Consider the following 15474-nt stretch of genomic DNA (forward strand, 5'->3'; position numbering starts at 1 on the left):
ATAATAATAAAAAATTAATATGCTAATTAGACAGGACAGCTGGACATCTTTCCGGATGAAGCTGTCATGGCAGTGGCTGAGGCAGAGGTGGTTAGGGGCGATCAGGCAGGGAGGCGAGCAGTTAGGGGCATCAGGCAGGCAGGCGAGTGGTTAGGGGCAATCACACAGGCAGGCAGAGTGGTTGGGGCAGATGCGGCAGGCAGGCGAGCAGTTAGGGGCAATCAGGCAGGCAGGCGAGCAGTTAGGGGTGATCAGGCAGGCAGGCAGAATGGTTAGGGGCGATCAGGCAGGCGGGCGAGTGGTTTTGTGCTATCAGGCAGGCAGGTGAGTGGTTAGGGGTGATCAGGTAGGCAGTCAGAGTGGTTAGGGGCGATCAGGCAGGCAGGCAGGCGAGCGGTTAGGAGCCATTGGTCCCGGATTGAAAGAGGGTGCAGGCCAGGCTGAGAGACTCCCTTCTGTGCACGAATTTCGTGCACCGGACCACTATCAACACTAATAAAAGAGAAAAATGGTAATTGGCGTACGAGCTACCCTTTTCATTGGCTAATCAGGGCTATATGCAAATTAACTGCCAACTGAGATGGCAGTTAACTGCCAACAAGATGGCGGTTAATTTGCATATGTAGGCACAATGCAGGGAGGCCAAAGGGAAAGCAGGAAGAAGCCCCCTGCCACTGACAGTGATCGGAAACCCAGGGGGGAGCTAAGAGCTAGGGGGCAGGGCAAAGGCGGCCCTGGGGCCGCCTTTGCCCTGCCCCCCAGCCATGATCGGAGAATCAGGTGCCTTTTCTGCCCTGGCCAGTGATAGCAGGAAGTAGGGGTGGAGCCAGTGATGGGAGCTGGGCTCAGTCGAAGCTGGCAGTCCCAGGAGCTAGGGGTCCCTTGCCTGGGCCTAAAGCGAAGCCCACGATCACGGGGCCGCTGCAGCTGCGGGTCCCCGCTGCCCGGGCCGAATGCCTAGGCCAGAGGCATCAGGCCTGGGCAAGGGGCCGATCCTGCGATTGGAGGGTGATGGGGGTCAACGCCTGAGGGCTCCCAGTATGTGAGAGGGGGCAGGCTGGGCTGAGGGACACTCCCCCCCCACACACACCCAGTGCACGGGGATCAGCGGAGCCGCGAGGCCTCCCGGCACCGGCATCAGTGTGACAGGGGGCAGTGCCCAAACCCCCTGAACCCCCTGATCGCCCTGCGGCTCTGTGTGCGACAGGGGGCGGGGCCACAACCTCCCTATCCGCCCTGCTCTGTTCGGGACAGGGGAAGGCGCCCCAACCCCCTGATCAGCCCTGCTCTGTGCCTGATAGGGGGGAGCTCCCCAACCCCCTGATCGCTCTGCGGCTCTGTGTGTGACAGGGTGCAGTGCCCCAACCCCCTGATCGGCCCTGCTCTGTGTGTGACAGGGTGTGGTGCCCCAACCCCCTCCCCCCCCGCCCCCCCCAACGGGTCCTGCTCTGTGTGTGACGGGGTAGAGCCATAACCTCCCCTTCGGCCCTTCCCTGAGTGTGACAGGGGGCGGTGCCCCAACCCCCCAATCGGCCCTACCCTGAGCGTGACTGAGGGTGGCATCGCAACCTCCTGATCCTCCCTGCTCTGTGTATGACATGGGGCGGTGCCCCAGCTCCCCAAATGGCCCTGCTCTGAGCCCGACCAGGGGCTGCACCTAGGGATTGGGCCTGTCCTCTGCCACCCGGCAGCAGGTCTAAGCCAGCAGGTCGTTATCTCCCGAGGGGTCCCAGACTGGGAGAGGGCACAGGCCGGGCTGAGGGACGCCCCCCCTCCCTCCCCGAGTGCACAAATTTTTGTGCACCGGGCCTCTAGTTATATTATAATACTGATTTAGTGGTAATGATCTTCATTAGCTTTTTTTTGTCTGGAACGTATCTCTCCTTCAGTTCTAAATGATACACTTGCCAGGTAGAATAATCTTGATTGTAGGTCCTTACTTTTCATCATTTTTAGTATTTTGTGCCAATCTCTCTTGAGTTGCAAAGTTTCTGTTAAGGAATCAACCAACGGTCTTATGGGAGCTCCCTTGTACATAAGTAAGTGTCTTTTAAATTGATTTTAGAGGAAGAGAGGGAGGGAAATTAGAAGAAAGAGAGAGAGAGAGAGAGAGAACCATCAATGTGAGAGGGCAACCTTGATCACCCGTCTTGCCCTGACTGTGAATTAAACCTGCAACCTTTTGGTATACAGGATGATGCCCCTACCAAATGAGCCACTTGGCCAGGACTGTCGTTTTTGTTATAGTCATTCTGGTGACTATAAAGTGGTATCTCATTGTGGTTTTAAGTGCATTTCCCGAGTAATTAATAATATTGAGAATCACACATACACAGAAAGAAATATTCCAACTCAATAAAAAGACAAATGACCTAAATATTTATTTATTTACGTACTTATTTATTCTTTTATTAGAGAGAGAGATGTGAGAAAATTGATCAGCTGCCTCCTGTAATCCCCCAGCCAGACCGGGGATTGAACCTGCAACCTAAGTATGTGCCCTGAATGGGAATTGAACCCACAATCTTTTGGTGTATGGGACAACGCTACAACCAACTGAGCCACACCTGCCAGGGCCAAATAACCTAATTTTCAAATGGGCATTTCTCAACATCATTAGTCATTAGGGAAGTGCACATCAAAACCACAGTGAGCTACTACTTCATGGCTACTAGGATAAGTATGTGTTGTTGTTGTTTTTTTTAAGGAGGATTTGGAGAAATTGGAACCCTTATATTTTGCTGGTAGGAATGTAAAATGATGCAGCCACTGTGACCAACAGTTGGATAGTTCCTCAGGCAATTAAGCATAAAGTTACTATGTGACCCAGTTATTTCACTCTCATGAAAATACCCAAGAGAATTGAAAACATATGTTACACAAAAAGTTGTAATTGAATGTTCATAGCAAATTATTCATAGTAGTCAAAAATCAGAAATAATCCAAAGTCTGTTCACTGAAGAATGGATAAACAAATTGTGGTAGATCCACACATTGGAATATTATTCAGCCATAAAAAGGAAGGGAATACTTATACCTGGTACAACATGAATGAATCTTGAAAACATGTCAAGTGAAAGGAGTTATACACAGAAGGCCATGTATTATATGATTCTGTTGATATGAAGTGTCCAGAATCTGCAAATCCATTGTATGTTCTATTGATACAAAATATTTAGAACAGGAAAGCCATAGATTAGTGGTTGCCAGGAACTGGGAGTAGAGAGAACAGGAAATGACTACTAATGCATATGGGATTTATTTTTAGATGTGAAACCAATGTTCTGAAATTAGACGGTAATGGTTGCACATCTTGTGAACATACTAAAAATTATTGAGTTGTGCAATTTAAAATGATGAATTTTTGGCATGTGAATTGTATCTTAACAGAAAACTCTTAATACAATTTTCACAGTTGATTAAAATTGCTATTTTATGATATACTAGAGGCCTGATGCACGAAATTTGTGCAAGAGTAGGTCTTCACAACCCCGGCTGCCTCGGCCACCCTCTCAGCCCTGGCATTGTCCGGAAGGTCATCTGGATGGTCGTTCAGTTGTTCAGCGGTTTGGTCAATTTACATATTATGCTTTTGTTATAGATATTTGTATGTTTAATACAGAGAAGAATTCACAAGTATTTTGAAGGACTATGATACAGTGAGAATAGATTATTTCATATTGAACTAATAGTGTTTGAAATGTGTTCATAGTTGTACTAGTATGCTGTTACAAAACTCTGAATGTGAACTTTTATTTGGTGTATACTCTGAACTGTTATTTTAGAGTACAGTATTAACACATTTGCATAAAGATAGATAGTAATGACATAATATCTAAGTAGTAATTTGTGTTAACAGATTCCAGAAAACTTTAAAACTTTAAAAAGACCCAAATTTCTAATTGAGATGTCCTTGGCATCAACATAAATCTTTAAAATGCTTTGTGGAAGAACCTCTCTTATCTATCCTCCACTTGTTCAGTTTGTTGGATTACCACTCTCTCCAATCCCCTTGTCTTAGGACATACTGAATGGTCATGGCTAGGAAATGACACTGAAGTCTGGTGATGCATCTGTTCTCACTAAGTTGTATGCTAACCAAAAGTCAGCTGTGTTTATTCCTAAATCTGTTTATGCCAGTAGTTGTAGTAATCATAATTATGTAGTTTGACTAAATATTATGTAAAGTGATGAAATAAGAATGCAAAAAAAGTTAAATGTTTGGGAACATAGAGGCATATTACTTAATACTTTTGAATTGAGTGTAGGCAAGAAACTAAAAATATTGGGTAAAAAATTATAAAAATGTTGATGCATTCTGTGCTCAAAATCTTTTAAAGTTTTGTTCTACTTTAAAGAAATGGAAACTAGAAATTATAGATAGTCATGGTTTATGCCAAGGTCCTGACACATCTAGAAAGAGAAAATCATGGCCCTATATTGGAAGACTGGCAAACAAATGGACATTTATGCAGTCTAATTTAAAGGAAAATGTTTCAAAATTAAGTATCATTTTTAATGACTCCTCTTTACCTTAATTTTTTTTTCGTTTTACCGTCAAACTACCTGGCATGGTTGCCTTAGATAATAGGGTTTCTCTTCTGGTTAATTAGAAACCAAAAAACTAGATTACAAGGTAGGGGACTTATGGTCCCACCTCTGCTACTTAACTAGTTACAATAATTTGGGCAGGTAAATTAAACTTCGATTTTTTCATGTATTTTGCAATACTTTTGAATTTAGCAAAATATCTTTGTTTACATTCTAGTGGTTCCTAATATCAAAAAGAATAAAGAGTTAGAAAACAAATTTCCCTCTTTTTAGTATGCCTTTCTCTTCTCCTTTCTCTCGTTCCATCTTTGTTTCCTTTTCCCATCCTCCTTTCTTCCCTGTCTCACAGAATTGGGAAATTGGAGTGCAGTTTACTTTTTATCTGTTAAATAAAACATTTATGCCTTAGCTGGTTTGGGTCAGTTGGTAGAGCATCGGCCTGTGGACTGAAGACTCCCGAGTTCAATTCCAGTCAAGGGCACATGACCGGGTTGTGGGCTTGATCCGCAGTGTGCAGTGTGCAGGAGGCAGCCAATCAATGATTCTCTCTCATCACTGATGTTTCTATCCTTCTCTCCCTCTTCCTTCCTCTCTGAAATATATATATGTATATATATTATTTTTAATATATACATACTATTTTTAACATATATTAAAAACATTTAATATGTTTACAAATATTCTTAGCATTTAAATCAAATGCTAATTTGTGGTTCAACAAAATTAGAGTTCCTTTTTGACCCAGTAGTTGCTAAATATGGAAATCATCTTAGCTTAAAATTAATTCTCCAACCAGTTCTTTACTCTCTGAGAATCATTCATTTTTAATAAATTTGGAAAATGCAATTGTTCAAGCTGTTAAAAGACTTGGGTTTTGGTCATTTTACTTGGAGAACTAATAAAATTTTCTAGTTCTTTATATCTTTTTATATGGCAATTTGAAAGCCACATGTGTTTTAAATTTTGCTAATTCAAATTTTTATTTATGCATGGATCACAATGAATATTTCAGAAATAGTGTTTACATAAGTATTAGTTGTAGTACTTAAGAATGCATCATTTTGAAGATGTTAAGTATGGAATTTGTTCCATGTTATGTTAATTTGAAACAAATGTACAGTAAACAAGTTAAAAATAAATCATCTCACTGGCATTTTTTAGAACTATAACTGCCACTTCAAGCATAGAACACTTATGTAACTTTTTCTATATAGTGTATTCTCAGAATTTGGTATTCTTATAACATTTTTGCTCTGTATTTTATGGCGATATATAAAAATCCAGCTGCTACAAAGAAAACCCCTGCTTAGAAGTTGTTTATTTGAAACACTTTTATCTGATGTCAGAAACGTTCTTTTATATTCAGTACATCTATGACTGTAGATTCCTTTTTTTTTCTGCTTCAGAGTTTAATTCCAGATAGCTATACTGTGAGAATTTTCTAAACTGGAACAAGGAAAGGGTTTCCTTCATCTGTCACGAAGCAAGCATGTTTTACTAACTCCTGTTAAGCACTAATGTTACATTATAATTACCTAATTGACTTGGTCTTGACATCCAGGAGATACAGGGATATGATTGAGTTGTGAGTGGAACCCCAGTGCAGTGCCCATTCCAGTGCCTAATGCTCTGGGGCCTTCAGTGTGGATGTTAAAAAATTGTATAAATGGATCTTTTCACAGCTTTATCTTCCTCTTTCTCATGACTCCCCTCTCCCCCAAATATTTCTGTCTCTCCCAATTATTTGCTCCAACTTATTGGCGTTTTTGGCACATAAATATTGTGTTATTGTGAAAGAATATGGGCTCTGAAGTTGATGTTAATCTCTCAAATTTGTTTAATGTTTCCAAGCCTTAGTTTTCATCTGTAAAATGAGAATAATACCTACCCACAGAGAGGTCATTAGGGGAAATTAAGGCACGCAAAGGTGAGGCGTAGTGCCAAGCTTAGTAGAAATGTGTAAATATTCTACCCTTTTCTTATTTTCACTTGTCATTTTCATTTTTTAAATTAGGAAACTGAGCCCCTGAGAGGTTAAGTATCTTGCCCAAAATTAAATCCCTATATCTCTAGCCACATTTTTTTAGAGCTCCCTCCAAGGGGTCTGTAGATACTCAATTTACTTTCATCTTCCCTACTACTCATTCCAGCTTTCCAACTGCACAGTTCTAAAAGCCTTCACTACTCTCAATTCTTTATTTTCCTTTTCAAATTAGCCAGTCATCAAGCCTTAAAATTTTGCCTCTTAAATGTTAATTGGAATTTATTCCCTATTCTGCATTTCTACCATCTTAACTTAGTCCTTCAGCATTTTAGCAAGAGATTTTACTAGTTACCTACCTCTGCCAGAATTACCTTTCTAAAATACCAACCTGATTATATAGAGTCCATATTACTTCACAATTGTGCTTTAACTTACCACACCAGCTTACCTTCTGCTCCCTCCACCCACAAGCTATGCCCTTTCTACACTGATCCCATCAAACCGTTGCTGTTAGGTGATAACTGTTCATACCACTATGAGAAAAATTTCCGTCCCTACCAACTTCTATTTACCCTTCAAGACTTTCCTAGTTTACCCAAATAAAAGTAGGCATTTAATTCTTAGGTGCCAATAGCACTTCATACCTACTTATACTCTGTTATTTTTCACACATGGTTTAATAGTTTGCTACTGACTTCTCTTCCCACTAATTGGGCAGATGACTTATTCTCTATAAAATGGGGGCAGGGGGTTCTACTACATTAATGAGTCTCAACCTGGCTACACATTAGAATCACTCTATCAAGACCAATTGTATCAAAATTTCTATAGATCCTCCTCCTTGCCCTAATCCATCAGGGATTTCTTTTTCCTCAAATGATTATGATATTGTGAGTAAGGTTAAGAATCACTTATACTAGACCTTGGCTCTAAGATACCTTTCAGTTAAAATATTGCTATTCTATGAATTTACACAGTCTTTTGAAATATAAGAACATTTGAGTAATCAAACCAGGAGTTAGAAAAAAATAGGGGAACAAAAACAAATCTATACTACATATATATCATTATAAACCCCATAACAGTGCTATAATTCTATTTGAATCATAATATTAAAGAAACTAGAGGCCCGGTGCACAAAAATTTGTGCACTCGGGGGAAGGGGGGGGGTCCCTCAGACCGGCCTGTGCCCTCTTGCAGTCTGGGACCCCTCGGGAGATAAAGACCTGCTGGCTTAGGCCTGCTCCCAGGTGGCAGAGGGCAGGCCCAATCCCTAGGTGCAGCCCCTGGTCGGGCTCAGAGCAGGGCCGATTGGGGAGTTGGGGCGCCTTCCCCTGTCATGCACAGAGCAGGGCAGATTGGGAGGTTGTGCTGCCACCCTCAGTCACGCTCAGGGTAGGGCCGATTGGGGGGTTGGGGCACCGCCCCCTGTCACACTCAAGGCAGGGTTGATGGGGAGGTTGCAGCGCCACCCCCTGTCACGCACAGAGCAGGGCCCATCAGGGGGGTTGGGGCTCCATACCCTGTCATGCACAGAGCAGGGTCAATCAGGGGGTTGGGGAGCTCCCCCCTGTCACGCACAGAGCAGGGCTGATCAGGGAGTTGAGGAGCTCCCCCCTGTCACTCACAGAGTAGGGCCGATAGGGGAGTTGGGGTGCCGCCACTGTCACACTCAGGGTAGGGCCAATGGGGAGGTTATGGCTCTACCCCATCACACACAGAGCAGGGCCCATGGCGGGGAGGGTTGGGGCGCCGCCCTCTAACACCCATAGAGCAGGGCCGATCAGGTGGTTGGGGCGCCGCCACTGTCACACTCAGGGCAGGGCCAATGGGGAGGTTATGGCTCTACCCCGTCACACACAGAGCAGGGCCCGTGGGGGGCGGGGAGGTTGGGGCCCCGCCCCCTGTCACACACAGAGCTGCAGGGCAATCAGGGGGTTTGGGCGCTGCCCCCTGTCACGCCGATCCCGGTGCCGGGAGGCCTCACGGCTCCACTGATCCCGGTGCTGGGAGGCATATTACCCTTTTACTATATAGAATAGAGGCCTGGTGCATGGGTGGGGCTGGCTGGTTTGCCCTGAAGGGTGTCCTGGATCAGGGTGGGGGTCCCCACTGGGGTGCCTGGCCAGTCTGGGAGAGGGGCTGAGGGCTGTTTTCAGGCTGGGACTGAAGCTCCCAACCGCTCCTTTTTTTCTTTTTTTATTCTGGGCCAGCTTTAGCTCTGAGGCCTCGGCTGCTGAAAACAGGTTTCTGGCCTTTGTTTACCATCTGTATTTGATACAATGTTGCGGTCCGGCTGGCTGAAGCTCCACTGAGTAAAACAGGTTTCTGGGGTTTTTTTAGCTTCTTTATTCGCAACATAGTTGCTTAGAATTGCAGCTGAGAGGCCGGCAAGTCAGGCGGGGAATATTGGAGTCCTCTATCACTGAAGAAAGCAAGCCTCCCTGTTCGCATCAGCTGCCTGGCTGCCGGCCGCCATCTTGGCTGCCAGTTAATTTGCATATCTCGACCCTAATCTGTGAGTGACAGGGGGATTAGCCAATGGGAAGGGTAGCGGTTGTACACCAATTACCATGTTTTTCTTTTATTAGTGTAGATGAAGAGGAAAAAAAATAATCTTTTGTATTTATCTACATGTTTACTGTTTCTGATGTTTTTCATTCCTAATATTCAAGTTTCTATATGGTAACACTGCCCTTCAGCCTGAAGAAATTCTTTTAGCATTACTTGTAGCATGTGTTTGCTGGTGACAATTTTGCCTTCACTTAAAAAGGGTATTTTTGTTGGATGTGGAATTCTGGATGTGTAGTTATAAGAAACTCTGGATTCTGTAAGGTTCCCTCTCAGGAGTATTGCTGTATTTTAACACACAGTTAACTTTACTGAATTCACTTTTGCAAACACCGTCTTTTCTATGAAATCTCGGTTATATTCTTTTTGCCTTAGTTGGGCTATTGGGAGCCTGCCCTGTATGTGCATAATTTAGGGGTCAACCAGAGGCTTGGGCAGAGTTTATACACAGAATTTAGGGGTTCCTCTTTTGTGGTTCTCTCCTTTCTGGAAACTAAATATAGAGTCAAGAAATCGATCCACATATACATGGTCAGTTGACTTGCAACAAAGGTGCCAAGGCAATTTAGTGAAGAAAAGATTACCTTTTCAACAAATGGTGCTGAGACAATCAGATGTCCTTATGCCAAAAAAAAAAAACCCAGAAAACTTTGATTCAGATATCACAACATATTTAAAAATTAACCCAAAGTGGATCATAGACTTAAATGTAAAACAAAAACTATAAAATATCTAAAAGAAAACACGAGCTAATCTTTGTGACCTTGGGTTAATCAAAGATTTCCTAGCTTCAACACTAAAAACATGTTTTATAAAGGAAAAAATTGATAAAATTGGACTTCATCAAATTCAAAGCATCTGTTCTTTACAAAACACTATTAAGAGTATAGTAAAATAAGGCATTGACTTGGAGAAAATATTTGCAAATTACATAGCTGATAAAGGACTATTGTTCAGGATATATAAAGAACTTTCAAAATAATAAGAAAATAAACCATCTAATTTTAAATATGAAAATAAAATAACTAAAATAAAAGATTGATCATAATCAAGTGTTGGTTAGAAAGTAGAACTCTCATTCACTGCTGGTAAGAATGTAAAATGGCACAACCACTTTAAAAAACAGGTTGTCAGTTTCTTTAAAATCTGAACATGCAGCTGCCATATGATTTAGCCCTTTCATTCCTAGGTATTTGCCCAAGAGAAGTGAAAGCATGTATCCATATAAATGCTTGTACAAGAGCTCTAGCAGTTTTGGCTCAGTGGATAGTGCATCTGTCCTTGGACTGAAGGGTTCCTTCCGGGTTCAGTTTTGGTCAAGGGCACATTCCTCTGTTGCAACTCGATCCCCGGCCCTGACCAGGGCGTGTGCAGGAGGCAACCAGTCGAGGTGTCCCTCACATCAATGTTTCTCTCTGTCTTTATCCCTTCCTTCCTCTCTCTCTCTCTCTCTCTCTCTCTCTCTCTCTCTCTCAAAAAAAAAAAAAAATACTTGTATAGGAATGTTCATAGCATCTTTATTTTCTAATAGGTAAAAACTGTAAACAATCCAGTGTCCACCTATAGATGAATGAATAAACAAACTGTGGTATGAAACGCTACTAAGCAGTCAACAGTTTTATCAAATGTTTTGCCACTGAATGGTATGGACGGCCATCCTTCTAGCTTTCAGTAACAGTTTGTTTTTGCTGCCCACCGCTCAGTTCCTAAGCCAGTGTCACATATTTAGGGTTTTTATCTTGTCTTTGGTGCTTCAATTATTGATTTCTCTGTCAATCAGGTTAATTTGTAGCAGTTAAAATAGATTTTCAAGCCAGACTGCTTTTTTATTTTCATCAGCTTTAGTTGACTTTGTCTCATTTTAGGTTGCATTAAAATCTTTAAGTAATGACACCAGTAACTGTAACTTGTCTTTAAACTGTCCAAAATATCATACAGAATACTTGCAGCTTTTACTTACCTAGTTGTTAGATGGGAAACATATTGTTCCTGTGTGTTGTACAAGAACCTGAGGTCCAGAGAGGGCAACTGCCGCATAGCAGGGAAACTGAACTAGTACTAAGGGATCCCATTTTAATACTTTTGTGCAAATTGAAGAAAAATAAATGTACCACATACTTACACATTCTTTATTTTGACAGTCTCTTCAACAGACCACATTTAAGAGGTGTCTCGGACTCCCCGTTGCCAGTGGCTGGAACACAATGGATCACACAGGGGCACTAGACCCTGAGGATGAATTGGGACCTTTAGCCCATCTTGCTCCAAGTCCTCAAAGTGAAGCTGTTGCCCACGAATTCCAGGAACTCTCCTTGCAGTCCAGTCAGTACTTACCCCCTCTGAACGAACGGAAGAATGGTGAGTTCTTCAGCATGTGCATTGGGGACTTTGATTTGATTTAGACTTTGTGAGCCCAGATTATTTCTCTTTGTTAGTAATTTTGTTGTTGCTGTTGCCAGTTACATTGGCAGTTTGTCACACAGGAGAGAACCTCATAGGGGAACTTCTTTGTTTTGAGTAATAGGCAGAATTTCACTTTCCATCCAGTTCTTCCATTATTTCCCCATTATCTTTAGTAGCAGCATTCTCTTTGGAAATGAGCTTTAAATGCAACCATTTTAGCACTAGCAGAAGATTTCATGCTAGAATGGTATTGGAAAGTGGCTTTCTGTGCTGAATGGTATTGGAAAGTGGCTTTCTCCAGGGAAGATAGATTTGTGGAATTAAATAGGTTCTCCTCCCAATTTCCCCATCTCCAATGTGTTGCACCTTAATTTCAGAATTGGCAGAATTTGTGCTATCGTAATAATCACTAAGAAAACAAGAATGTTTTATTTGAGTATTTTTATTTTAATGAGTGTTAGATATGGCCATATTTTCAGTCTTTGGCTGGCTCATCATTGGATACAAAATGAATATTTTCTATTAATTGGTTATCTGTTCACGAAATTTTCATTGATTACAGAGACATCTCAGAGTTTCCAAAAACACAATACAGTGGGGCCTTGACTTACGAGTTTAATTCATTCCGTGATGGAGCTCGTAACTCAAATTACTCGAATGTCAAATCAAAAAGTGAACGGGTGAGACACGTGATGCTAGGATGATGTTGTGGCGTTCACTGTGACGTTCGCAACGCCAACTAGCGGTGGGGTATCTGAAGTTGGCTCGTAACCCGAATTTTAGCTCGCAACTCAAAGCAAAAAATCGGCCAAGAGACGGCTCGTATCTCGAAAAACTCGTTAGTCGGGACACTCGTAAGTCAAGGCCCCATTGTACTGCCAATTTTTAACGTAAATTAATAGAGATGATATAACATATTCTTAATACTTAAAACATAAAACTAGCAAATATAAACTATTAAAATTTGTAAACACACTAAGTATGCATAATAAAAGTGCGGGGTTAAGAATTTCAACTGGATTTACTGTGCTTTCCTCAGTTCTGATGCGTGTTATAGTCCCAAATATATTTTTTAATTTAATTTTAAAAGCCAGAAGAAATAAAACTGGTTCTCTGTAGAACACTTCCTTGTTATTTATTTTTCTGGGTTCTGAGTATTTCCCAATTCTTTTCATTATTGGCCTTATCTTATTCAGGAAAATGGATAAAAGATATACGCTACTACTAGTATATGTCTTTGGAGTATAACTTGTTCTCCCTTCAATACGATATCTGATACTTGTATCTGATACTTGTTAGGCACAACCCTTGTGCAGTTTAATTCGTATACAGCAATATTTTGGCTAAGGTACTCTCAAAGCCTTCATGAAGCTGTGGATGATGGATGGATGACGGCTTTAGAACCTTCCATCAATTAAAGGCCTAGCTTTATCTTAGTGTCTGAGAGAGAATAACCGCATTTTCTGAAACATAACTAAATGTGATCAAACTTACACAGTACACTTGTATCCGTATAATAATGTTCAAATTATTATCTGCAAAAACAAAGAGGGTTGATTGGTTATGAAATTGCCCTAATATACAATTGCTCAAAAAGATGGTCATATATAGCAGAGGAGAGAAGTGAAGTGTGTGAAATAAGTTTATACTCTGGAGATTTACTTGATTCAGCTCACCACATTATCTTATAAGAATGTTCTCTTGAATATGTATGCCTGAATATAAGGTAAACTCAAATACAAGGTGGTCTCCCCTTATAAACTTTTAGGGAGGTTGATGAAATGGTAAAAGTTTTAATTTTTTAATTTAGTTACATATATATAATTCAAGTCACATTTTATGAAGCAGTACAATAATATAGAAGAATTGCTTTAATCCATGCTTATATTTTATAAAACCAACCTGCTCAAACGCTATCCATGAATCTTTGTGGTGTTTTTATCCTCTTTGCATCATCCAATTAGCATGAAAATCCAGGGTGCATCTTCATTTCTGTCTCTTTTGTTTAAGTTACAGCAGTTGTTGAATGCATGCATAATCTGACATTGAAGATTTTATGTGTAGACCACAGGTGCCATTTACAAAACAGCGGGGCTGCAGTTTTTTGTTTTATTTTCTTGTGTGTGTCTTATAGTTATGTATTCATGATCTCGATAACATAATTACTCAAGTTTTAATCTGTGATTTACAACATTTTATGGGGCTATAGTTTCTGTTTCTGAATTTAATCCCCTCCCTTTTGTTTTTAGTAGTAATACATTCACAGAGTTTAAAAAGTAAAAGGTACAAATTGATAAACAGTGAAAAATAGGTCACCCTCCCAGTCTTGTCCCTTAGCCATCCAGTTGCTTCCCCTCTAGTAGCAACTGTTAACTTGTGTTTTTTTCTGAGAGAATGCTATTTGATTACTTTTTTTAAAGCAGTTTTGAAAGTCTTTGTAACAACATCCAACACTTTAATTTTAAGGTTATAACCTAGGAATAATTAATGTGTTGATTTTTCCCCACTTTTATTTTTATTCTATTAAGGTATTTCTGTCCTAAAACCAGCTTCTAATGAAATTGATTTAAAACATTTTTTGAGTTGAATTTGTTGGGGTGACATCCTATCTAATAAAAGAGAAACATGGTAATTAGCTGTACGTCTGCTACCCTTCCCATTGGCTAATCAGGGCAATATGCAAACTAACTGCCAGCCAAGATGGCGGCTGGCAGCCAGTCAGCTTGAAGCGAACATGAGGCTTGCTTGCTTCAGTGACGGAGGACTCCAATGTTCCCCGCCTGCCACTGCCGGCCTCTGAGCTTGCAGTTTGAAACATTGTTACAAATATAGAAGCTAAACAAAACCCCAGAAACCTGCTTTCAGCCAGCCGGGATCTCAGAGCTGGAGTTGAAACAGTGTTTCGATTATAGAATCCAAACAAATCAGATACCTGCTTTCAGCAGCGGAGGCCTAAGAGCTGGAGCCAAGCCTCAGAGCTAAAGCTGGCCCAGAATAAAAAAAAAAAGGAAAAAAAAGGAGCGATTGGGAGCTTCAGTCACCCGCCAGCCTGAAAACAGCCCTCATCCCCTCACCCAGACTGGCCAGGCACCCCAGTGGGGACCCCCACCCTGAAGGGTGTGTGACCAGCTGCAAACAGCCATCATCCCCTCATCCAGGCTGGCCAGGCACCCCAGTGGGGACCGCCACCCTGATCCAGGACACCCTTCAGGGCAAACCAGGCGGCCCCCACCCGTGCACCAGGCCTCTATCCTATATAGTAAAAGGGTAATATGCCTCCCAGCACCAAGGATCAGCGGAGCCTCGAGGCCTCCCGGCACCAGGATCAGTGTGACAGGGGGCGGTGCCCCAACTCCCCAATCAGCCCTGCTCTGAGCCCGACCAGGGGCTGCACCTAGGGATTGGGCCTGCCCTCTGCCACCCGGGAGCAGGCCTAAGCCAGCAGGTTGTTCTCTCCCGAGGCGTCCCAGATTGCGAGAGGGCACAGGCCGGGCTGAGGAGCACCCTTTCCCCCCCGAGTGCACAAATTTTTGTGCACCGGGCCTCTAGTCTATATAATAAAAGGCTAATATGCAAATCGTCTGAATGGCAGAATGATCAGTCACTATGGCGTGCACTGACCACCAGGAGGCAGACGCTCAATGCAGGAGCTGCCCCCTGGTGGTCAGTACGCTCCCACAGCGGGACTGCCACTCATCCAGAAGCCGGGCTCATGGCTGGCGAGCACAGTGGCAGTGGTGGGAGCCTCTCCTGCCTCCGCAGCAGTCAGACATTCCCCAAGTGCTGGGGGCCCAGGTCCAGCTGAAGGACACGCCCCCCCCACACACACAAGTGCACAAATTTCAGGCACAAGACCTCTAGTTAATAAAAATGTATAGGTTTCACATGTACAATTCTGTGACACATCATCTGTATATTGCATTGTGTGTTTACCATCCAAAGTCAGATCTCCTTGCGTCACCATA

At 42.4% G+C, this 15474-nt stretch overlaps 1 protein-coding gene across 7 annotated transcripts in view; it reads left to right on the forward strand.

Moving 5' to 3' along the window:
- Positions 1–15474, forward strand: part of MRTFB (myocardin related transcription factor B) — a 198197-nt gene that overhangs the window by 47283 nt on the left and 135440 nt on the right. For all 7 annotated transcript variants that reach the window (XM_059693213.1, XM_059693212.1, XM_059693211.1 and 4 more), the window contains one exon: positions 11248–11464. In XM_059693213.1, the coding sequence (XP_059549196.1) occupies positions 11311–11464 (154 nt within the window). In that variant the 5' untranslated portion in view covers positions 11248–11310. Of the gene's footprint in view, positions 1–11247; positions 11465–15474 lie in introns of those variants that run through there.

Source organism: Myotis daubentonii, chromosome 4 (genome assembly GCF_963259705.1).
Source record: "Myotis daubentonii chromosome 4, mMyoDau2.1, whole genome shotgun sequence".
NCBI lineage: Eukaryota > Metazoa > Chordata > Mammalia > Chiroptera > Vespertilionidae > Myotis > Myotis daubentonii.